Source organism: Rattus rattus, chromosome 2 (genome assembly GCF_011064425.1).
Source record: "Rattus rattus isolate New Zealand chromosome 2, Rrattus_CSIRO_v1, whole genome shotgun sequence".
NCBI lineage: Eukaryota > Metazoa > Chordata > Mammalia > Rodentia > Muridae > Rattus > Rattus rattus.
The window spans coordinates 160,370,385-160,395,384 of record NC_046155.1 but is presented as its reverse complement, the minus strand read 5'-3'; the positions used below and the strand labels follow the sequence as shown (position 1 = coordinate 160,395,384).

Here is a 25,000-nt window from a genome sequence, read left to right as displayed (position 1 = left end):
GCTCTCAATGACAACTTTGTAAAGCTCGTTTTCTGGTATGACAATGCATATGGCTACAGCAGCAGGGTGGTGGACCTCATGGCCTCCATGGCCTCCAAGGAGTAAGAAACACTGGACCATCCACCCAAGCAAGGACACTGTGAGAAAGAGAGAGGCCCTCAAATGCTGAAGAGTCTCTGTCCCAACTCAGCCCTCAACACTGAGCCTCTGCCTCACAGTTTCCATCTCGGACTCCCATAATAACAGGAGGGGCCGGGCTGGAGAGATGGCTCAGCGGTTAAGAGCACCCGACTGCTCTTCCAGAGGTCCTGAGTTCAATTCCCAGCAACCACATGGTGGCTTACAACCATCTGTAATGGGATCTGATGCCCTCTTCTGGTGTGTCTGAAGACAGCTACAGTGTACTTATATATAATGATAAATAAATAAATCTTAAAAAAAAAAAAAAAACCAGGAGGGGCCTATGGAGCCCTCCCTACTCTCTTGAATATTATCAATAAAGTTCGCTGCATCCCGCCCCCCAAAAGCCAGTTCCTGGCAGGCAGTCTGGGATAGACATGAGTGGTTTACAGCAGATATTTGGATTGTGGTGGAAAGTGACTGAGCTAGCCCAGAGACCTCCACAGCCTGGGAATGTAGTCGAGAATGTGCAATACATGCTATGAGTTTTCTCCAACATCTTATGGCTCTAGGGGACTTTGAGTCATGTTTTCACCCAGGACTATTAGAGTTTGAGTCTGAACTGTTGCCTACAGGCTCTTGTGTTTGAACAGTTGGATCTTTTCTGGTGGCAATGTTTAGGGAGTGTGGCGGTTTGAATAGGTTTGGCCCCCTATAGACTCATGTGTTTAAATACTTGGCCTATCAGGAGGTGTGGGCTTGCTGGAGAAAGTGTGTCACGGTGGGGGGAGGCTTTGAGGTCTCCTTAGCTCAAGTTATGCCCAGTGTGGAATCTGCTCTCCTTGCTGCCTGTGCATGAAGAAGTAGATCGATATCTGGGTTCCTCCAGCATCATGACTGTGTGGATGCTGCCATGTTTCCCACCACGATGATAGTGGACTAAAACTCTGAAACTAAGCCACTCCCAACTAGATGTCTTCTTTCTGTAAGAGTTGCCATGGTTATGGTGTCTCTTCACAGCAATGACATCCTAACTAAGACAGTGAGGTTGTGGCCTGATCAGGTAAGTGGATCACTTTCAGGATGGGGAGTGTGGCTTGAAGGCTATCTACTTTTATGTTGACTTGAGATCTCTGCTCTCTGGTACACCTTCCAGGCCAGGAGCTCTGGGACATTCTCCCACTGCTATGGACTGAGCCTACCCTAACGTCCTGCCTTCCTGCCATAACGAATTATGCCCTTTGGAACCCCTAGCAAACATGGTCCTCTACCCTTTAGAGTTCCTTCTGTTAGGTACTTTGTTCAGCTATAGTAAGTGTGATGCCCCAACTCTTCCAAACTGGCCTGTGTCCTGGCTGAAAGAAACCGCTGAGTTCTTTGGGATACTTAGGAAACCCTCAGGGAGCAAAGGGTGAAATGCTACTCCTGGTTGCAGTGATGGCATTTCCCCAGGTGTTGTCCCCATTCTAGGTGAAATGAGATCAGAGCAGGGAGTTCAGAACTGTTCTGTTAGTTATCTCCAGTTGGGTGTAATCTGGGCCACAAAAACCAGAGACGGAAATGATGATTGCAGGGCAGACTGGAGCACAAGACTGACCTGTGTCACCGCACTGTCTCCTGGGATCTAGTTTGTCTCAGAAGGATGTTCTGCAGGAAAGACTAGCACTGCTTCATGGTCCAGTAGTCAGATGTGTGACAGGAGACTCGGCAGGGACTGAAGATGCTGTGGTTCAGCTGCTGCCACTGTACAATGTACAGCATGAGCTACATGGCACACTCTTCCTGCCCCGAGCCCCTGGACACTGGGAAGGATTGCTGCCCCCTTTCATTCAACCCTCAGGCAAACTGCTTCTTGACAACCAGTGCTAACTGCGATCTCAGATAAGGGAAACGTGATAAAGTATTTGAGGCGAGGTGGTATTACTCAGGAGTGATCCATTGTAGGGCCTATGGTCTCTCCTGTTCCTCCTTCAGGAGTTCAGGGTAGGTGGGTATGGTGGTACACACCTGTAAGCCTCGTACTTGTGAGACCAGGGCGGAGCAGTTCCCATTCTAGGGCAACTTGGGCTATATAGGGAGATATTATCTCAAATAAATGACATATATGAGTATATATGTATAATGATAATCATACGTATATGATTAAAATAAGCATAAAAGGATCAGTGGAGTGGGTAGTTGTTATTATTAATTACCATAGCTACCTATTTAAAAATATTTTATTAACATTTATACTGGTGCATACGTGTGTGTGTGTGTATGTGTGTGTGTATGTATATATGTGTGTGTGTATGCATGTGTATGTATGTGTATGCGTGTGTGTGTGTGTGTGTATGTGTGTGTATGTGTGTGTATTTATGTGTGTGTGTATGTGTGTGTATTTATGTGTGTGTGTATGTGTGTATGTGTGTGTATGTGTGTGTGTATGTGTGTGTGTGTGTGTGTGTGTGTGTTTGTGTGTGTGTATATGTATGTGTGTGTATATATGTGTGTGTGTGTGTGTGTGTGTGTGTGTGTGTGTGTATGTGTGTGTATGTGTGTGTGTATGTACTTATCTGTGAATGTATAGGCAGAGACCAGAAGTCAACATTGAGTGTTTTCTCGGTCACTCTCCACCTTCATTGTTTTTGAGACAGGGTCTCTCACTGAATGTGAACTTTAATGTGTTGGTTATAGCCGCTGGCTATGAGGATCTGCCTGCCTGTGCCCCCTCTTCCAGTGCGTGTAGTACAAATGTGTATTACTGAGCTAAGCTGTTAAATGGTTCTGAGCATCTGCCCAGACCTGAGCTCTACTAAGTACTTCCCTAGCCATGTGAACTCAGATCCTTCTGCCTCTCTTACTTTCTTTTAAAGAGCAGTGATATCCCCTTAAAGAAGGTATTCTACTTCCTAATGATCAATCCAAAGTAGACATAAGTGACCCAGCTCTGGCCAATCAGCATTCAGAGTATCCTAATCAAGGGGTATCCATAGGACCTGACCCTAGTGATCAAATTTGATCAAGGGAATCCTGGGACTGCAGGGGGTGGGGGTACCAGATAGAAACAAGTCTTTTCTTTCTAGCTATCCTAGCCAGAGACAGACACATTTGGGAGCGTGCAGAGTGGTCATGACACTGAACCATGTGGGGAATGAGGAAGGGGAAAGGAGAGATGGGAGTCAAGTATAGCAGCCAGGAGGGCAAAGGCTACCAGAGAGTGTCCCGTAAACAAAATGTCTGTATTATTAAGAAGAGCCTCTGGGAGACGGGCAGCCCAGGCCTTGGGACTGGAGAGTTGTGGGTTGAGGGTGGTATATGCAATGCTGGGAGAATCTGGAGGTTAGGTCTGCATTGATATGTTAAATAGCACCCTCAGCTACTGGTGCTGGGTTTCAAACTGAACACTTTAGCCAACTGAGGACCCTTGAAGTGACCTACAAGTGCCTGGTCACATCAGCTTTGTGGACTTTCACCAAACACCTGCAAGGACCTAGCCTTTGTGCTGAGCCCTAAAACTCTGTTAGACTTTTCAGAGTTCAAAGGCCATGACACATCTAGGTCCCTGCTTCTGGGCTTTAGTTGGAGGGGCCTCTGACCCTGTCGATGCCCCAGGGTGTGGCTGTGGTTATCTTGGTGATCATGGTAAGGCGTGACTGTTCTTCAAACACGAGTCTTAGTCGTGAGCCATCCATTCAACAGCAAGAACCAAGACAGAGATAATTTAATCAGTGTCTACTTGGGTTTGACCCTGTTTTCTTCCTCTTCCTCAGTCTTCCTCTTCTCTCAGTCTTCCTCAGTCGTCTCCTCCTCCTCCTCCTTCTTCTTCCTCTTCCTCCTCCTTCTTCCTTCTTTTCCTTCTTCTTCTTCTTCTTCTTCTTCTTCTTCTTCTTCTTCTTCTTCTTCTTCTTCTTCTTCTTCTTCTCCCCTCCCCCCTCCCCTCCCTCCCCTCTCCCCTCCCTCCCCCCCCTCCCCCCCCCCCCCCCCCCCCCCCCCCCCCCCCCCCCCCCCCCCCCCCCCCCCCCCCCTCCCCCCCCCCCCCCCCCCCCCTCCCCTCCCCCCCCCCCCTCTTCCTCCTCCTCCTCCTCCTTCTTCTTCTTCTTCTTCTTCTTCTTCTTCTTCTTCTTCTTCTTCTTCTTCTTCTTCTTCTTCTTCTGTCCTGGGGCTGGAACCCAGCATCTTGACACATTCCCAGCCCTTGGTTTTCAGAGATAGCATCTCACTGCGTTACCCAGGCTGGCCCTGAATGCATGCTCCTCCTACCCCAGTGTGTCAAGCTTTGGGATTACAAGCATCAGGAAAACCACAGGCTCACAGAGGCGAATGGTTTATAAAGGCTGTATTAATTCAAAGAAGATAGATGTTAGGTAGGTTTCATGTCCCAGGGGTTGTGGTTTAATTTTGGAGATGGCGTGATGCCTGGAATTTGGCATCATTTTAGACACTCTCAAGTGATTCTAACACAGAGATGTGAGCTGGACATGGGGTTTTCCAGAGATGCTAGCCTCACACTTTCCTGAAGCACCGTCTGAGAACAGAGGAAGTGGAACGGGGCAGTTTCTGGGAGGCTCACTCTGACGGTTTGAATAGGTTTGACCCCCATAGACTCTGTGTTGGAATGCTTGGCTCATGGGGAGTGGCATTGCTAGTGGCCTTGTTGGAGTAGAAGTGCCACTGTGGGGACAGGCTTCTAGTTCTAGAGCTCGAGGTTTGCCCAGTATGGAATAGTTTCCCCCTGGCTGCCTTTGGATCAAGATGTAGACGTCTTAGCTCCTCCAGCACCATACTTGTCCACACTCTGCCATGCTCCCTCCATGATGATAATGGGCTAAACCTTTGAATCCGGTTAAATGTTTGACTTTATAAGAGTTGCCTGGGTCATGGTGTCTCTTCACAGCAATAAAACTGTAAGACACCACCTTTTGCACGTAGTTGAGAATAAATTGCCCACAGAACACCAGTTTCCAAGAAAAAGGGACAGGCTGAGTTAGAGGGGATGGGGAGGGCTCTCTGGAAGGCGACACCCGGCATCTCTCCCTCTGAGGCCTGACAGAAGCCAGGTAGACTGCTGAACACTGACTATTTGTGTTCCCTCAAAACTCACATGGAAGCCGATCCCCAGGTGTAATGATTCATTCGTTACTTTTATGTGACTGTGACAAGAATATCTGACAGAGACCCTTTAGGGGAGGGATAGTCTGTTTTGCCTCCTGGTTGCCTTTGAGGTTATTGTGCAGCAGTGTAGTAGGAGAGAAGGGGCTGCTTGGTCTGTGTAGTAGGAGCTTGTGGCTGTCACCTCACGTGGTGTGGACCACAAGGCAGACAGCACAAGACGGAAGCAATGTGAGGCGATCCTGCCGAGACCTCCCGAAATAACCCCTCTGCCTGGGAAGTGTGTGTTCAAACTCACGAACCCATGGCGGACTTCGTATATACATGTGTGTATGTGTACGTTTATATGTACGTGTATATGTCCATATGTCTGTCTGTCTGTCTGTCTGTCTGTATGTATGTATGTGAGGCAGGGAGTTTGGGGTCATCTTGGATTGTATATCAAGTTACAAGTACAGTCAGAGTTCCTTGTAAAATCATGTTTCACAAACAAACAACCATGAAGTTGTGCATAATATCTGTAGGAGAGATTGGGTCATGGTTGGTGAGCACTGTGCCTTTTTGTAGAGTTCCCAGAGACCCCACAGCACCTTGGCTATGTGAGGTCTCAGCAAGAGAGCAATTTTATAGATTGGGGACCTGGTTAATATCAAATCGTGTGACACTTTGACCTTGAGCCCAATATTCAGGGCCTCGCAAAAGACTTTTTTATAAGGTACCTGGTCTGCGGTTCTTTTCGTGACAGCAGCCTGACCAGGTAAAGACTTAGGCCCATGGCGAGGAGACATCCAGTCTCATGCCTGGAGTGAAGCTACTGTAGCTGAAGTGAGACCAGTCAGGCTGGCTTCCAGGACTCTGGCTAACCTCACCGGCTTCATCTGAGCAGAAGGACAGAGGGAAGGCTGGCTTGAGGAAGGGAGACAATACACAAAGGCAGAAGTGCAGACCAAGTGAGATTGTGGGGATAAGCAATTTCTTTGTTTGCCCTAAAGGGAAGCCTAGCAATGTGTCCACAAGCATTCGTTCTGAGGGGCAGCTGAGACTGCATCAGAAGAGAAAGAGCCACCGGCAGGGCTGAGCTGCCTGCGATTCCAGCCTCAGCTTGAGCTGCGCTACTCCAGGAGCCCCAGCCCTCCGTGTCTTCCTTGTTTAAGGCTATGCTTACTTCATACTCAACACAGCCGAGGAAGAGGTTACCACCATAAAAAGCTCCTGGAATGGGGCCCAGGCGGCTCTCAGGGCCTACCCAGAGGAAAATCAGCCTCCACAAGCAGACTGTAACTATCTGTTATGTTAATTAGGCTGTGGGATAATAGGGTGTTCCAGGGTTATTGCAGTCTGTAACCCTGTAGTAAACACGGGATGAGGCGCAGAGCTGGTGGGCGCTCCTACCTTGCAGAAAAGAGTCTTGGTTCTAGCCCATCAATGGGGATTTTACTCAGGGTGAGTTGAAGTTCTGGAGACACAGATGATTTGGGGGGAGAGGTTCAGTCATGTGACCCGCCTGCTGTGGCATGATTCTCAGCAGATGCGTCTGCGTCCTCGGCTTCCTAGGATCACCAGTGCAGACTTCATAGGGCTGGTTTGTATTTCTTGCTAGAGTTTGCTGAGGCAGGGGCAGCTTCGGAAAGCGCCTGGCCCTGATTTGGAGGACAGTGCTGTAGACCCATAACTGTGGGGCGAAGCCACACAGGAGAACTTATCCGGGGTTGGGGATTTAGCTCAGTGGTAGAGCACTTGCCTAGCAAGAGCAAGGCCCTGGCAAGGCCCTGTGTTCGGTCCCCAGCTCCGAAAAAAAGAAAAGAAAAAAAAAGAACTTATCTGTCACACATCGTCACTCAGCATTTTAAATGACACAGGGGTACTAGGAGATCACAAAAACAAGAGAGATAAGGACACTTTTGTGGTACCACTCAGCTGTGCCTCCCTTGATCCCGTTCTTTGGGACTTAACCGGCTTCTCCTGCCTCCCTGTCTTTCCACTTCCTGTTATCTCAGACCTTGGTGGCTGTACTGTCCCCAGCTCTTCAGGGCTGCTGCCAGTAGGCCTCAGCTTCTCTATCCACCAGTCTAGGATGCACGTCTCTCCCCTGCATCTCCTAGAAAGCACACGTTTCCTCCGTTAGGCCCTGGCTGTGGGTGTATGAAGGTTCAAAGGGACAGAGACTGTGATTCTGAAACATTGCTCACGGGCGCTGGTCCCCTGCCTCATAACAGTATTTGAGATGGCTGTGCTGGAAGAGACTTCCAATATGCCTATAATCCTAGCATTTGGAAGGGCGAAGCAGGGAGATCCTGAGTTCCCAGATAGTCTGGTATATAGGGTAAGTTTCAGGCTAGCCTGGGCTATAAAGGCAGAGATCCTATTTAAAGAAAAAAAAAATCAAAGCCAATCAACTAATCAACTAACAGAAGATAAGAAAGGTTGGGAGTGTGGGTCATGGGCACAGGAATTGCCGTGCAGGCTCAGTGGTGTGTGTTTCCTTCCCAGCATTCAAACAAACAACAAAGAAAACCTTATTTCTGTGCATCTCCAGTGCTAACCTTGGTCTAGGCTGCAGACATTCCTCACAGGCCACTGCTACCTCCTCACTGGTCATACATTCTTCACCCTGGTCCCTCTGTCCATCTCTCTACTCTTGCCTGATTTCCCCTGGCTTCTTCTCAGCCCACTCACAGCTGAAGCTTCCAGTTAGACCTCATCTGGGGACACCCGAGGTCCCACCCCGTCCCACCCCGTCCCACCCATGCCTGTCCGCCTGCTTGCATTACTCCAGTGCAGATGTCTGGCCTCATCCTAAGGTCAGTTCCCAAAGGACATAGGCATGTATTTTCCCTTTCCCACCCCGTAGACACATAACCTCCTTCTTCCACCATTCACTGCCTCACCCACTAAATTGGGGATGACCTTGGTGTGAGGACCAGCAGATTCAAGGCGACCACACCCTAGAGACTGAAACATTGCCGAACTTCTGGTCTCCAGAGGTCTGGGGCATAGAAAGAGCTAATAATTTGAGAGGTGGCAAGAGATAATTCAGCTATATATATATATATATATATATATATATTTTTTTTTTTTTTTTGGTTCTTTTTTTCCGAGCTGGGGACCGAACCCAGGGCCTTATGCTTCCTAGGCAAGCGCTCTACCACTGAGCTAAATCCCCAACCCCTCAGTTATATATTTGGTGACAAACTGTATTCATTAGGACTTGGTGGGGCTCTTCTTTTTCTTTTTAAAGATTTATTTATTATATATGAGTACACTGTAGCTGTCTTCAGACACACCAGAAGAGGGCATCAGCTCTCACTTCAGACGGTTGTGAGCCACCATGCGGCTGCTGTGTTTGAACTCAAGACCTCTGGAAGAGCAGTCAGTGCTCTTTTTTTTTTTTTAAATTGGGCAGTGTTTTATTTTCTTTTACAATTTAATAAATACTTCTTGATGACTGCACATGGAGTAAGGCTGATTGGTAGTTCAGAAAGATCACAGCGACGGTGTTTTCCTGACACTGTAGTCTTCCATAGTGAGTGGAATGACTTGTATGACGTCACTGTCAAACCAGCAAGACTGCATTTATGCACCCATCGTTTTCAGGGTTGTTGGTAACTTGAGCACACTTTCCCCAAATCACCTTGCCTCCTTGTGTCACAAGGCCCAGCTCGCTCACATTCACTTCAATGACTGTACCTTTGGTGATCACACCCAGGTTGTACATAATGGGGAGGAGGGATTCTTTTTCACACCGAGTATAGGCAGGCAAAAGGTAGCTTTCAGCTCTGGGTGTGTGACATGGGCTTTTTTGAGACGTAGACCCATTGGCCTAATGAACCTTTCATATTTAGGTGGTTTTCTTGTAAAACCATCACCAACAAAGCAGACTTTTGTAACCATTCTCTTCCATGCCTTCTCTTTTTCCTGTTTGAATAACTTTCTTTTCTTTTCTTCTTTTTTTTGGAGCTGGGGACCGAACCCAGGGCCTTGCGCATGCTAGGCAAGTGCCCTACCACTGAGCTAAATCCCCAACCCCTGTTTGAATAACTTTCAACACTTCTGTTTCTCCTTGGGCACGAACTTTGGGTAGAGGGATCTCCCATTTTCCCGCCTTTTCTTTCTGCTTCTGCTTAATCATGTTGGAAAGTACTTTTGCTCTCGACTGCCCCTCTCTGTCCAGCAGGTAGGCAGAGACTGCTCCCTGTAGAGTCTTCTTATCACCCTTCTGCTTGGTGTTTCTCTTTTCATGCATTTTAATGGTCTTTATCATTTGTATTTTCTTGGCATGGCGCTTTTTATGGTAGAGCTTAGCCTTCAGGCCGATTATTTTTTTTTTTTGCTTTCTTTGAACGTTCATGGGCCTCCTGACCTTCTTTCTTTCTCTTTTTCTCATGGTAGTCCAAATGATATCCATATCGTTTGCGGTGCAATTCAATATATTCATTTTGTGGCATGATGACAGCCGTGGAGCAGCGGTCCGTGACCTCCCAGGTTCCAGAAACTTCTTAATTCCTGGGTATCACTGGACCCTGAGCCTGCTTCACTCCCAGTCAGTCCACTGAGCCATCTCTCCAGCTCTTCTTTTTCTTTATATTTGAAGTTCCTAGGCAAAGGCCCTTAGTAGCCTGAGCTCTACCTTGTGGGATAAGATCACCAGGGAAATGTTTAAATTATTTCAGATACCAGCTAAGCCAGCACTTGGTAGGCTCAATATTCATGGTTATTCTATAGATGACTCTTCCTGCCCCTCAGTATCTTGGATTGAACCTAGGGCATTGTACATACTAGGCACATGATCTGTAGACTGTAAAGCTATGATCCTGTTGTACAGGACTAGTCTCTGAGCAAAAGTGCAGCCCTCTTCAGTTTCACTGGGTTTGCTCTCCAAAGACTCTCATGGCTAGGCCTGCTGACTGATGTTCCGTTTTGGAAGGAGGGCCTAAGGAGGGTCATGGGACCCTCCTCTGACTATCCACATCCTCTCAAGAGTTGTCTACAATTCTGCCCTATGTCATGTGGCCACGGGGTCTCTGGATAGGACTAGAGGACCCACATCCTCTAAGGTGTGTCTCATGTGTGGGGGAAAGAGGAGTCAGGGGAAAGGCTGTCCAGGTTGGTGCTTTGTCAACTCAACTCAACATAAAGTGTGATTGTTTGGGAAGAGGAAACTCAGGTGGAAAATGCTTCCCTCAGATTAGGCAAGACTGGAGGGCATTTCTCTGCTTAGTGATTGATATGGGAAGGCCCGGGTTACTGAGGGTGGTACTGCTCCCAGGAAGGTAGTCCTGGATGGTGAAAGCAAGCAGACTGAGCAACCAGAGAGGAATAATCCAGTAAATGTAATGTAAATGTAATAATCCAGTAAACCATGTCCATGGTCTCTGTATCTGTTCCTGCCTTGAATTCCTGCCCTGACTTCCCTTGATGAAAGACCACAACTTAATTAATGGCTGTTACCTTAGCAAGGTCTCTATTTCTGCAACGAAACACTACCATGACCAAAATGCAAGTGGGGAAGAAAGGGTTTATTTGGTTTATATTTCCGCATTGCTGTTCACGGAAGGACGTCAGGAAAGGAACTGAACCATGAGGAATCCTGAGGCAGGAGCTGGTGCAGACAGAGATTGGGGAAGGGTGCTGCTTACTGCCCGCTCCGTCTTCCTTCTTAGAAAACCCCTGACAGGAGTTGGGGATTTAGCTCAGTGGTAGAGCACTTGCCTAGCAAGTGTGAGGCCCTGGGTTCGGGCCCCAGCTCCGGGGAAAAAAAAAAAAAAAAAGAAAACCCCTGACTGACAGCCCAGGGATAGCACCACCCATAAGGGGCTGGGTCCTCTCTGAGCAACAACTAATTAACATAATTTTTCCATAATTTGTTATGTTTTAATAACATAATTAAAAATGGCTTATAACTGGATTTTATGGAGTTTTTTTTTTTTTGTCAGTTTAGGTTTTCTCCTTTACCATAACTCTATCTCATGTCAAGTTGACATAAGGCTATCCATCACAAAGGGGAAATTAAACCTTTTCCTTCCCAGGTTGCTTAGGGTCACAACGATCTATCACACGCTAGAAACCAAAGTAAGACAAGGGGACTCCATGTACACAGCTATGGAGAGTGTTGGATGCAAATCTTCTGGTGTGGCTGCTTTGAAGACACCCATGCTCCTGCCTGTAATCCCACTCCTGCTTGGTAAGCAAGTCTAAGCCCTCACTGGTCCCCATAGTGAAGTGTGGACTCACAAGTTGGTCTGTTGTTGGCTCCATAGGGGAGGGCATATACATAATTTACATCTTTCCAAGGGAAGGGATTGTAGCAACAAAACCCAGCTTCCTTTTTACCCTTTATTTCTACAGAACAGCATCTGTGTTGTCCAGGCTGGCTTTGAGCTCTCTTGGTATGATAGGCTGGCCTTTCTCTTGTGATCCTCCTGCCTAAGCTTCCTCCAAGCCTGAACTCCCTGGCCCGGTTAACATTTTTGATTCAAGTATGCATACATTTTTCCTTGTAGTTACAAAATACTTGACAGAAACAACTTGAGCAGGGAAGAATTTGTTTGTCTCAGTCATACAGAGGGCTCTGTCTCTTACAGCATGGATAGCTTGTTCTTTGTTCAGATGGAGACAGACAGCAGGCATTGGAAGCAGGTTAGAACCAGTTATAACCTCCAAAGACGGTCCTTTGTGACCCACTTCCACCAGACAGGCCCCAGCATCCTAATGACTCCACAGCCTTCAAAACAATGGGAAACATAAGCTTGTGGAGAATAATTCAGATTAAAACTGTAAGAAAGTATCACACACACACACACACACACACACACACACACACACACACACACACACACACACACACCCCACAACGGACGATAGACATTAAGGTTATAAGTCTCTCCATTTCCAGTCAGCTCATGTGCCTGTGTTTGCAGAGCTCTGGACTGTGGGACTGTGAGGCTGCCTTGTGTCTTCTAGGCAGGCTCTCGGGGCCAAGCAGGAAGGGCATGGCAGAGGCTGACCCTGGATCCTCAGTGTCTCCTACTTTTTGCTCGCCCTTGTTATCACCTCTGCTGAGGCAGGCAGTGGCATCCTGAATAAGCCCCACTTGTTCCGTGTGAATTTCAGTGTTGTACGTGTGGCCTGCGTCATCATGGAACAGTATAATCACATACTGGTGGAGGAGACGTGCGGCAGCCAAGGCTCTCCACCTCATGATCCCTGCAAGGCAAGCTCTCTGTGGACAGAGGGCTGCTGGAAGCATAATATGTGACATCATTTCTCTCTCCCTCACTTTTGGTTGAAGGTACAGTTCAATGTGTGTGGAGTAAATGCTTCCAAAGTAGACACCACTCCCTACTACTCAGCTTCTGTTGTTGAACTGGGGCTTGACTTCTGATTTGCAGACTCTCAAAGATCACAGCACAGAGGCTCACACTCTGTGCTTTAATGGTGGAACTAAAGGGGCAGGGTCACAGTGGCTAGACTTTCCAGCTGTTGCATGGTCACACCAGCTACACGTTCCAGCTGCTGCATGGTCACACTGGCTACACGTTCCAGCTGTTGCATGGTCATACTGGCTACACGTTCCAGCTGCTGCATGGTCACACTGGCTACATGTTCCAGCTGCTGCATGGTTACACTGGCTACACGTTCCAGCTATTACATGGTTACACTGGCTACATGTTCCAACTGTTGCATGTTCCAGCTGTCGGTGGAGTGTAGACTTGTGGTTCTGTGCATGCGTGTCAGGACCAGGCAATGACATAGGGCCGTTTTGGTACTTGGGGACTCTTTCTGGATACAGTGCCTGCTAGCATGGGAGGGTAGGTAGCATATAGATCAGCTAAGGACAAATCACAAGGTCACTGCTGTCATCATGGCATCTGTGTGAACCAATGCCCATCCATCATTATAGGCACACCTGGCTCTTTTTTTTTTAAACCAGGCAACAACACTGACCCCCCCCCCGACCCCTGTGTGTGTGTGTGTGTGTATGTGTGTGTGTGTGTGTGTGTTTGTGATAGGGTATTATACTATGTACCCCTGGCTGGCCTGGTACTCATTGTTGACTTGGAACTCATAGCAATCCTTCTCCCTCAGCCTCCCAAGTAATTGGATTACTGGTATGAGCCCCTTTGACTGGATAAGTCAAATACTTATGAACATTGTTTTCCTGATCTGAGAATTGCTCCTAAGGCTTTAAGCATGTTATGCAAGGTTCTCTATGACGGGACAATACCCGGAGATCTCTTTCTTGTGTTTTTGACATAAAGTTTTTATGTATACCTCAGGGTGGCTTGGAACTCATGATCCTTCTGCCTCAGAGGCTCCCTGAGTGCTGAGATTACAGGTGTGTGACTGCTAAATATATTCTATGCAAAGGGTGTTTTCTATACCATATGAAGATATTTGATGGTTCTAATGGCAAATACACTAGGCAAAGTCCTGGCTTAGAAGACACAAAAACTGACAGAGGTTGGTGGGGGAGGGGCTGCTGAGCTAGGAAGGTGGGGATGGGCCATGAGGGAAATTTCTGGTAGAACAGAGACAAATGCAGAAGATGAGGTTGATATAGGGTTGAGGGACTATGGAAAAAAAAATGTTCCACAAAGAAATAACTCAGTGCACACACTGAGAGTAGAGCAGAGGCACATTTGAGGGGTCTAGAGTTAACAGAAAGGCACTGGGAGGGGGAAGCTTGGAGCCATCAGGGAGAGTCATGGGAATTCTGCTGAAAAGCATGACTTAAAAAATCAAGTTATGGGGAAGTTATTTGTGGGTTTTAAGTGGTTATAAGGACAGTAGTCTGAGTCACATTACAACGGTCATCTTGTCTCTATGTGGCCAAGTATGGAGTCAAGGAAGCTATGGGAGAGCTGAGGCATGGCTGGGCAGCTGCTGTGTGGGAGGATGAGGGCAAGAGATGGGACTCTGAGGATACGAGCCGGGAGCAGTGGGCACTTGAGTTCCTATGCAAGTTGACATTCGGTAGGCCTTCAAGAAAGGTTGGGTGGGGGTGTGAACAAAAGAGAGGAAGTAAGGTATAATTGGGCCTTGTATCTGAGTTACAGAGACAATGAGACAACTTCCTGAGGTGGGTATGGGTGCACTTACGTGGTGAGGTCAAAGGGCAATGTTTTCACACCAACATTCAGTGAGCCTCTGCCATGGTCAGGTTTGCTGGAGATAACCGAGGATCCAGAAGGATCAAAGCAAAGCCTTTGTTCTTACTGAGCTTTTAATCCAGTTGGGAGGAGGAAGATAATGAGATTAAACCTTCTATCTAGTTGACAATACATGATTCTGTTAAGTCTTAGATGTGACCTGAAGTTCTGGCTGTGACCACACATGGAGGAAAGTTGGGAGAGAAGTTCAAAGATGGGGTTGAAGGCAACCCAACATATATATGTGTGTGTGTATATATATATATATATGTATATGCATATGTATATATGTATATATGTGTATATGTGTATATACACACATATGTATTTACATATGCAAATACGTGTGTGTGTGTGTGTGTGTGTGTGTGTGTGTGTGTGTGTGTGTGTGTGTGTCTGGGCTATAAAGATCCGTTGAAGGGATTTAGGGAGTGGCCAGGAAGATGGTGAAGGTTAGGAGAGTGGGGATAAAGAGGAGTTCCTGGGTGGGGAATGGTTATCCATGGTTACTCATATTCATCTCAAGGGAGATGAATGAGATAAATATGGAGATAGCCTTAGGCTTTGAGAGGACACATCACTTGACTGGGCTTCTGAGTGGTGTCCTGGAGGCAGAAACAATGTAGTGTTCTACATCTCATCCCATCCCACTCAACATCCCAACCAACCTGCACTATCCTAGTCCATCCACCTGTGCCTGGTCCACAGTCGAAAGTCGTGGCCCTCTTTAAACTTCTGTTTTTCCATCCTTTTCTTCTTCCCAATTTCATCTCTTCCACTCTTCCCCACCTGAAGCTCAGCCTGATGGAGCAAAAAGAGGAAGCATGTTTTCTGTAAATGCACACGAAGGCTGAAGCCTTCTGTGTTCCACCTTGGTGACTAGAACCTGTCTTTCTTTGTTAAAATCTCCTGAGACCCAGAACAGTGAACCCTCAGGACCCATTCAGGATTTCCCGCTGCTCCAACACTTTCTCTTCTGTAGTCCATCTCTGTGCTTGTCTACTCAGCAATGGGTATCCTTCACAGCTTCTGAGAAATTACTATGAATGTTATTGACTCTAATTTTAATTTGTCTAGCACTGTTGTGAATGAGGTCTACTCAAGTCATCCATTAAAGACCTATAAGGTTAATTAAATGGACAATTCCAATATGGTTCTGCTAGAACCCCCTTCTATTAAATTAATATTACAGCTATTTAACAGATGCCTTAATGAGGCATTATACCTAAGAAATGAAAACTAAATTAAAGCCATTGTCCAGAATGCAAGCCTTTTATCATAATTGATAAAGTTTGGGAAGAATTTTCATGTTTATTCTTCAAACCTATGAGACTGGTCATCTGATGATCCTTTTCAGCCTCCAGAAAAATCCTAGCCCAAGAATTTATGGTCAAATCAGCCTTCAGGGTTGGAAGAGACTTAGTGCTATCTGGAATGTACCATCCTTAAAAATTGGTGAGCGGAGGAAGCAGGTGGGGTGTTGCATTAACACACGGATATCTGGGTCCCACTCCAAGAGCCTGACTGAGGAGGGCTGAGGTGCAGCCTGAGATCATGCTACCTTCTTACCCTGGTGTGGGAATCCTAGAAGTCTAGTCTTTGAGGCCTTCATGTAGTCAAGTGGTCCCATTTGACAGATAGTAACTTGGAGACCCTGAAAGATATCAGGAATTGATGAACTGATCAGAATGTCGTATCCTGCTCCATGGTTTAGAATTTGTGTAGAAGTTCCTGCTATTTCTTCCCCACCACTAGTTCGCTCAGGCATCTCTTATGGGTTTGAGATTGGTGGCCACATGTCTCCTTCCCACTTCTCCTGATTGGCTGGGAGAAGAGTAGGCAGACCTTCTCAGGTCTTGCTTTGACTTCCCAGGTTCTTCATGATGGCTCTGAAGCCGGGTGTGGTTAGATTCATCATAGCTCATATCTCTCCTAAGCCATTATGGCAGGGAGGGCATCGTGGAACAGGACACACCAGAGACAAGAATCAGATGCAAAGCATTCCATCCTCCTATCGTTCACATTGCATATATTTTTTTAAAGATTTATTTATTTTTTTATGTATACAAGTACACTGTAGCTATCTTCAGACCAGAAGAGGGCATCAGATCCCATTACAGATGGTTGTAAGCCACCGTGTGGTTGCTGGGAATTGAACTCAGGACCTCTGGAAGAGCAGCCAGTGCTCTTAACCGCTGAGCCATCTCTCCAGCCCCACACTGCATATTTTATCTTAGGACAAAAGCTTAGCATGTACGATGGGCAGAGTTGGCCCCTGAGGGGAGCTATGGGATACGATGAATCTAACCACACCCAGGTTTAGAACCATCATAAACACAGCAAGGATGCCTGTGTTGTACAGTAAGCTCTCTTTTATTCTGTCCAGTCTCTGACCCTAGGGAATGAAACTTCTCATGTGTAGGGTGGATCTTCTATCTCACTTAACCCTCTCTGGAAAGCCCTCGAGACACACCAAGAAGCACACTTTTAAAAGCCCTTCTCAATCCAGTCAGGTTGACGTTAGCCACCCCATTACTCTACATAACTCCAACCAGACTATCTGATGCCAGTGGAACTAGGACAACTTTGGCTGTTACAGCTGCAGGACTCTGGGTACTGTGGCTGCTGCCCTAAGTTAAAGTCCATAAAATTCAGGAAAACGGGGGCTTGGAGGTTAGCTGTTAGGTCGAGCTGGCTGGTGACCCAAGCATATGATATACCAAAGGAACCCCAGAGAACTCCAGGCTGTTGTCTGAGGATGGAGTCCAGGCTGGATGCTGACACCTTCCCGAGAGACAAACAGCAAGATGCTAATTGGATGGACCAGTATCATTATAGATACACTAGCACTTCCCTTTCCTGAGGATAGACCGTATGAAGAGTGGGAGGTGGCTGCTGACCAGTCAGGAGGTGTTAGCAGAAACTAACTTTGACAGCAGTGAGCCCTTTTCGAGGTACCACCTGCTCTCCCATTGGCTTCAGTCAGCACCCTCCCTGGCATCCACGTTTCTATAGTGCATGGTTTACTTCAACAGAGCTAGTTATCATTTCTACCACAGTCCTGCTTCTTGGAGACCAGGTCACAAGTGACAAGTACCATACCATCCTCCATGAAGCCCCGAGCTGTAGGGATCTGGCTAGCCATGCTCCATGTAGTACCAAGGGCAACTGCATCGGTATAGTGCTTGGGAAGATGTTGTGGACACTGGTCCCCTGGGAGGCGGGGTTAGTGATACAACAGCAGCACAACCTAGACAGGCAAAGTACAGAGACTGTGTGGCAGGTGAGCACATTGTCTTCCCTGAGAACATCCTTAGCTAGTCAATGGAAACTTGAGTTGGGGCTGGCACCAGCAAGTTTTCTGGGACATAACTGTTTATGCAACACAGTGTGCCTTTTACATCCCAGAGGGGTGTGGATGAACAGATCTGTCCGGAAATTATATTACGCATGCAGTTTCATCCAGGTACAACAGCAGTCACTGTTCACGGAAGACAGCGTTCCTTGGTAGACAGCCAGGTGAATAAGGAACATATACATCCTTTATTTAGTAGTCTTTCACCTTCCTGTGGGTGTCCTGCTGGGAAGCACATGACCCTGGAGCCAGGCTCTCTGCTTCAGATCTCAGTCAAGACCTTGGGCAATGCTTACTTTCAGGGTGAGAGCCCACATGTGCCCTCCACCAGGGTGGTAATGACTATTTGATAACAGGTGTCAGATGGGCCTGGGGAGTGCCATGAGGAATAGAACCAGGGTCTGGATAGCTTCTGTGGTGCTTGGGGTGCGGTGTTAGTTAGGATTTCTGTAGCTGTGAAGATATACCATCCTAATAAGGAGAGTATTTAATTGGGGCCGGCTTAGAGTTTCAGGTTTAGTCTGTTACCATTATGGTGGGAAGCATGGCAGCGTATAGGCAGCCATGGTGCTGGAGGAGCTCAGAGCTGTATGTCTTGATCTGGAGACTATTCCAGACTGTGCAGAGCTTGAGAACATGCATGGGGCTTCAAAGCCCACCTCTCCAGCCTCACATTTCCTCCAACAAGGCCAGGCCTCCTAACAGTGCCACTCCCTATGGCCAAGCATTCACACACAGGAGTCTCTAACGAGGCCATACCTACTCAAACCACCACTGATTTCTGGGAGTAGGCATTGTTTTCCCCTCATATGAAAAATGACAGCCTCACTCATTTCTCTTCCACCCCGTGTGGTCTGAGTCAGAGCCATCCAGGAAGCGAGCCCACCAGCACCAGCACCTCCCTGATGAGAGGTTACATGTTGCCAGGAGAATTTCTGGGTTGGCAAGCAGATACTTGCTTCTTACAAGCAAGAGGCAAATGGTCCCTCTGAACCAGGATTCAACTACAAGGGTTTCCCAATACCAGCATGGAGTGCTGGCCCCCACTCATTTCTCACGCTGGCCCTGGCCCGCAGTTCCAATGGGCCTGTGAAGAAAGACCTCATCTGGCATTACACACATAGACAAGTAACACTTTCAGCAGCAACATGGAACTGAGATGTCCAAAGGTCTCACTGCTGGAGAATTTGGCCTTCTTAGGTTAGACCAGAGATGTGGTTGGAGTACCCTCAGAGTCACAGGGATACAGCAAGAAGCTGGCTGATAGGTTCGCCTACCTGTACCCAAACAGTGGTCAGCAGGTACTGACAGATCTGCCCTCTGCCCCATTCTGACTACTGCAGTCAAACGTGAGCCTTCTAGCAGGCTCACCAAGCCTGTGTGAGAGCAGCAAAGTGTTGGCGGCTCAGAGTTTGCAGCTGAGATGACCTCCAGTCAGATCTAGGTTTCATACTGTGAAAGCAATCAGAGATGGGAGACGGCCATGGGGTGAGGGAGCCACACACAACCCCCTTCCCTTTCAACCCATAAGTACTGGAGTTTGAAGCCATTTATGCCTGTGGTCTGGTTTTATTATTACTTGAATAACTGACTTAGCTAGAATGTTCAGGATACACAGAGAGAAGTAGGAAAGACAGAAACCTAAACGCCCTTTCCTTCAGATGAACTAAGGTTACTCCTGGTGTATTTCTGCTAGTCTTTCCTCCCTGTACAACTAAAGCTAACTTTTGTTAGCTAAAAATACAAATATCTACCCCTAGCTTTCTCTTGTGTTGTTCAATATTCTTCAGCCCCTCTGTTTTCCCTGGACTAGAGGCGGGCTACAGCCAGAGGTTCTTCAAGGAAAAGTGAACATTCAGGGTGTTTCCAGTTCTCAGGTGTCAGGGACATCTGTCTCCAGTGGCAAAGAGTTCATAGGTCAATTGTTCCCTTTGATTTGAACTTCTTGGCAGACCGCTCACTTGCCCGAAGCTGGAATTTGCTTCCATAAATGTAGGAAATGAAATCATCAATTTCTACGGTGAACACACAATTTTGCTTAGGGATAACTGAAGGGAAAAAAAGAGAAAAAAAATGGCATTCATTTTTATGTAGAACGTTATTCATACATACTTGTATTAAAGCGAGTGTGGTGGCACACACCTTGAATACCAGCTTTCAATAAAGCTAGGCAGCAGGCAGATCTCTGAGTTCAAGGACAGCCTGGTCTACACAGCGTGTTCCAAGCTAGACAAGGCTACACAGTGAGACTGTCTTTAAAAAAGTATATATATATATGAATGAAGCGATCCAAACCAGAAGAACCAAGGAAGACATGGGCCATTTGATTCAGTCTAAATACAACTCAATGTCTAATTACAGGTTCTGAGGTGATTAACTCAACCCCCATGACTGAAGGCTCCCAGATCTGGTTTTGCACAGTTTGCTCTGGTTCTGTGCTCATGGGAAATTTCTATACCACTTCCTGAGACTTACAGTGCACACGGAAGAACATACAGGGGAATGGAAAAAGAATGAGGCAGGGTTCTGAGGCAACCCAGGGGCAGAGCGCAGGATCAGCAGACAGGTCTTGGTTTTAATCTCCAGCATCAACAAATGAAGGGAGACAAGTCCAAACCCCTCCATCTGTTGTTTGAGCGTCTGGATATGTGGGTTAGGTCAGGTAGAGGTAAGGTCAGGTACAGAGATCTCAGAAGACCCAGAGTTCCTGCTGGAGCATGCTAAACCTCCAGTGTCCCAGTGAGAGTGCAGCTCTCAGAACTCCAGGTACAGGCTGCTTTGGCCCCACCTGCCTTTCTTTTAGTTACTCATTTGAGAGGTGGTGGCCTTGGCAAGTGGAGATCTCAAACAAATCCGGTCCAAGAAACAACCAAGCAGTTCTTCTGTCCTGTTCATGGACAGGCTGCTGTCTGTGTTCACAGATGTCTCTTGGGAGAGCCACACAGACAGGCCTCTCCATCTGTAGTCCATATCATAGTAAGCACCGGCAACCTGTCTGACTCCACAGCCAAGTGAACCTGGGAACCTCAAGGAAGGGAGACAGAGTGGCATCTGACGCCCGGGGACAAAGCACACACCTTTCAGGTGGTCTTCTTTGGTGATGATCTTGAAGACATGCTTGGTCTCCTGCAGAAGGATGCCCGTAACTCCCACATAGGAGGGGCACTTGGATTTCGTGACTGCAAAGGAGAAAGGCAACTGATGATAAGGCTTGGGTGGTGCTGCCAGTCACTGCCAAGCCTCAGGAACAGGAGGGCGGGCTCTTCTAAGCTAAGGAAGAAAATGCCCAGAAGACAGTGGCCCTTGGGCAGTGACCAAGCTAGCAAGAGTCCGGGCTTCCTAACCCCTTGTCCTGTGCTTCTCCATCTCTTGGCTACTCTTAAGTGTCCTTTAGTTTTGGGCAGGGTTCTGGAGCCAAGAAGTAACACACAGAACAAGTCCAGTGTAGCTGCTGTGTTGGAGCAAACGCCACTGGCAGAGCATCTGTCATTCACTTTTGAGCCCCCTGAACTTTGCCTGGAATGTAGTCCTCCTATAGTGCTGCCCGGCAATGGGGTGAGCCACCTCATAGGCAGGTCCCTCCCCGCTTCCATGCAGCCAGCATTCACAGAAGAAACTATGTGCCCAGTGAGCTAGGTGGGTGCTGGGGCAGGACACCGAATGAGAGGGCTTGTATTCTGCCCCGTGGAGCTGTCATGGGGGATGGTGCGTAGTAAAGACATGGGCAATTCTACTTCTTGATACTGATAATGGATACGAGGAAAATAAGAACAGAATAATGAGGGTGGAGGAGGAAACTTTAGTGCTGGCAGACTCTCAGGAAGTGACATCAGGAAAGGGAACGAACCTGCAGAACCCCTTGGCTGAATGAAGGGCCCAGGCAGACACCTGGTGTGCAGTCTACAAAGTGGCCAGACAAAGGACACTGAAGAATTTTACTCTGACTGGATGGGAAGCTGTCAGAACAGCCTTCATTCTGGGTGTTTAATCGTGTGGTATACATGGGAATAAAACAGTATGTGACCTGGGCAGGGCCTGGGGAGGCGAGGGAAAGCATTCATAGTAACTTGAAGGAGTGGGAGTCAGGTTAGATTTAGGAATAGGCGTGCTAATGAACTTGAGGTAGAGGATTAGGAAAGAGGTAATTTGTATGTACTTCCTAGGTTTCTAGCCTGAACAAGCTGTGCTATTACAGGAGATGAGGCAAACTGGTCAGAGACAGCTGACCTCGGGGGACCAAGGGCTTTGTGTTGGATAGGCAGTTTGAGGTAGTTCCTGGATGTCTGTCTAGGTAGCTGTTGGGTGTCATGGGATGAAGGAGTCTGGCAATCATGGGCAAGGTCTGCACTGCCAGTGGCCCCTTGGAAACCATGATGAGAGGGAATCTGTGCACCGAGAGAATCAGTAGAGGCTGATTCCAACAGTGTGAGACCACTTAGTGGGTGTGTAACAAGGGCCTAGGCTGTCAGGTCACAACCACCTCAGATCCTCACTGCCTGTGACTTGGAGACAGCTCAGGGGTGGATGCCGAGTGACAGATGACACTGAACACTGTGACATGCACTTCACTTACACCGAGTTAACAATCTCCAGACGACCACGAGCCGCCACACATTACCTGAGATAACAGCGCCATGAAGATCTGCCTTCAGGAGCTTGGCCTGAATCATCTGTGGCTGCCTAGGAGGTAAAGAGAACCACACAGAAGAGTGGGTAACAGAACAAACAGAATCGCAAACACCACAGCCTGCTGGCTTCTCACACAGCATCCCCAGCGCCCTCAAGGCTTGCCATCTACTTCCGTGGCAGGCTTCAGAAGTAGAACTCACGTGTCTGGCTTGAGCCCATTGCACAGGTCACGGATGTACTGTTTCCAGAGTTCATGTAGAGGGAGGAAGAGACTGTACCTGTCATAAGGTCAGAAACAGGTACAGTCAGAGACAGAGCTGGGCTCCAGGCTGAGAATGAGCATGAGGAGCTCTGGACACTGTGTGCAAGGCCAAGGTTCCCAAAGATCCAAGCATCTCCCCAAGACCCTATTTGAACCTTAACTTCTTCCCTGGTAGAACCTTTCCAAGACTAAATATCTGTTCTCAAAATGGGAAGTGGTGGTCCTTCGCCCAGATGCCCGTCTTCCTGGCTGGATGTAGGTATGATGGTGGAGCCCCTGGCTCAGACCCCAAATGACATTTGAAGGCAGCAATGACCCATCAGCTGTAATGACCGAGGTGCTGTTCACCACATTCCTTTTCCCAAGACAAACGAACAAATGATCATTAGTCTTGTTTAACCCACGCTTACGGGAAGTTAAACTTAACAGCCCTTGGGAGGTGCAATCTCTTCTGTAAGGTGACAGGACTGTTGTAGGAGACGAGGGTAGAGCCTGGAAGCTTTTCTCGGGGGGTGATTATCATACGTCTTGGTGCCCAGGGTTAGACAGTCAAGAACAATGGCTTAAATCTGAAACAAGCACTTCCTTTAGGGAATGCAGCAAGGCAGATCCTTGGCAAAGTGACACTCTCATGCCATCTGGGACATGGGAAGCTATGTGGCTAGAAAGCATTATACAAAGCCAGTACACAGTGGCTGCACACACACAAACTCACAACAAAACGAAAGAAAGACATCCTCCCTCAAGACAGTGACGTATTCCTTTCAGAAAGGTCTGAAATGAGTAGGCGGGCCCATTCCTTGGCAGTAACCAAGTGAGTGATACTGAGTGGGTGATACTGTCCAGCTATATTCAAAGCTACAGGAAGTACACATTAAGGCATATCAGTTCCTCTTTTCTAGAAAGTTCAAAAACAAACAGCCTGTTGCCATGGGGAACAGACTCACTTATTAGGGAGGCTAGGACAGAAGCTCCGTGATGAGAACCCTCTATCTCACCAATGCCTGCCTTTCAGAGGCCAAGCACAGGCACAAAGAAATTGGTAGGGGGAGACTGCCCCCTTGTGGCAGAAGGCAGAGAAGTACCTGAGCCTACGTGGGCACAGATACCCAGTGAGCTCTAGGCTCTCCAGTCTACACCCCGACAAGGAAGACTAGGCACTGTTGGAAGGCAAGACCTTTAGGAAGGTGGGCATACCTCTGTTGCTCTGGTTTAATGTCAAAGAGCCGCAGCTCTCTCCTCTGTTTGGCAGAGAGGCCTTTGGATTTCTTCTTTGGCCTTGGCTTCGGCTTCAGGCGAGTGAAATATTCCAAGATCACAGCCTTGCGCTGCAGATGGCTCTCGCAGTCTTGTTGGCTCATGTGAGGTATGCTCTGCTTCAGGAAGGCCCGCACAAAGGCCTCAGCCCGCTGGGTTCCCAGCTCCTGTTCAGAGACATGGGGGTGTTGTTCACCATTCTTCTGCCCAGACACCAGGGCCCTCATACCCTGTTCCAATGAGCCACTATCTTTGATGATCTGCCTGTCTATCCACTGAGGCTCACAAATCTCTTTTGCCAAGGGTTTGCTCCACACAGCTGCCAAGATGTAGAAGAAACACTCATATGGTAATTGTGACAGTGTCCCACACCGCAGCCAGTTCAAACACTGACTTCCTGTCCTGCTTCTTTGAGGTTCCTCTACTGAGGATCCAAGCCCTATTGTGATTCAGTACTTCTCTAATCCTTGTGGGGAAGGAAGCCTGAGACATGGATGATACAGGTTATCTAATCAGTCATGACCAGCTTAAAGGGGAAGGGAGCTGGGGTTGGTAGGGAAATGAGCCCACTCCGGCACTAGGGGAAACTGGGGTTTCCAGGAAGGTCAAGTCCTTTGAGGAGGACAGTGGATATCACAGTCCTCTTTAATCACTTGTCCTCTGGAGTTGGAGCAGCAACAATGTATTCCTCACCAGGCAACATCAGCTGAAACCCTGTTACCTAAGGACCGACCTCTTCCCTGGGCCATTTGCTGGGAAGTCTGAGTTAACTGCCAGCTTTAGGGTAATGTATGAGTAGTGACTTCTACCCTCTCTATGCTAAAGCAAGGGAGTGAAAATATAGAATACATAACCTTCGAGGTGCCTGAAGCAGGGATAGCTCAACAATTCATCAACAAGTGATATGAGGACACCGGATCTTGTAACTAGGTGGCCTCTCTTTCATTGGGGATTAAAAACTGAAGGTCAACGGGCCTTTTGAAGTCTTGATTTCAAGGACATGTTCCCTTTAGGAGCCATAGGTGAAGCTTCTGCCCGAATGACAAAGCATCCGGAAACACCCAGACAGAACTCCTAACAGCGGCTTATGAAACGGGTTGAGCACTGACCAGGATACTGGTTTCAGGTGGGAAAGGC

At 47.7% G+C, this 25,000-nt stretch overlaps 1 protein-coding gene and 2 pseudogenes across 1 annotated transcript in view; 1 reads left to right on the top strand and 2 right to left on the bottom strand.

The window, feature by feature from the left end:
• LOC116893359 overlaps positions 1-105 on the top strand; it is a 23,263-nt pseudogene extending 23,158 nt beyond the window's left edge.
• An 8,622-nt stretch (positions 106-8,727) lies between these two features.
• LOC116894434 lies at positions 8,728-9,656 on the bottom strand (annotated as a pseudogene).
• A 9,608-nt stretch (positions 9,657-19,264) lies between these two features.
• Positions 19,265-25,000, bottom strand: part of Pop4 (POP4 homolog, ribonuclease P/MRP subunit) — an 8,194-nt gene continuing 2,458 nt past the window's right edge. The window contains exons 3-7 of the mRNA XM_032893821.1: positions 23,804-24,030; positions 22,545-22,622; positions 22,334-22,395; positions 20,793-20,894; positions 19,265-19,763 (exon numbers count right to left, since the gene is read on the bottom strand). Of these exons, the coding sequence (XP_032749712.1) occupies positions 19,627-19,763; positions 20,793-20,894; positions 22,334-22,395; positions 22,545-22,622; positions 23,804-24,030 (606 nt within the window). The 3' untranslated portion in view covers positions 19,265-19,626. The remainder of the gene's footprint in view (positions 19,764-20,792; positions 20,895-22,333; positions 22,396-22,544; positions 22,623-23,803; positions 24,031-25,000) is intronic.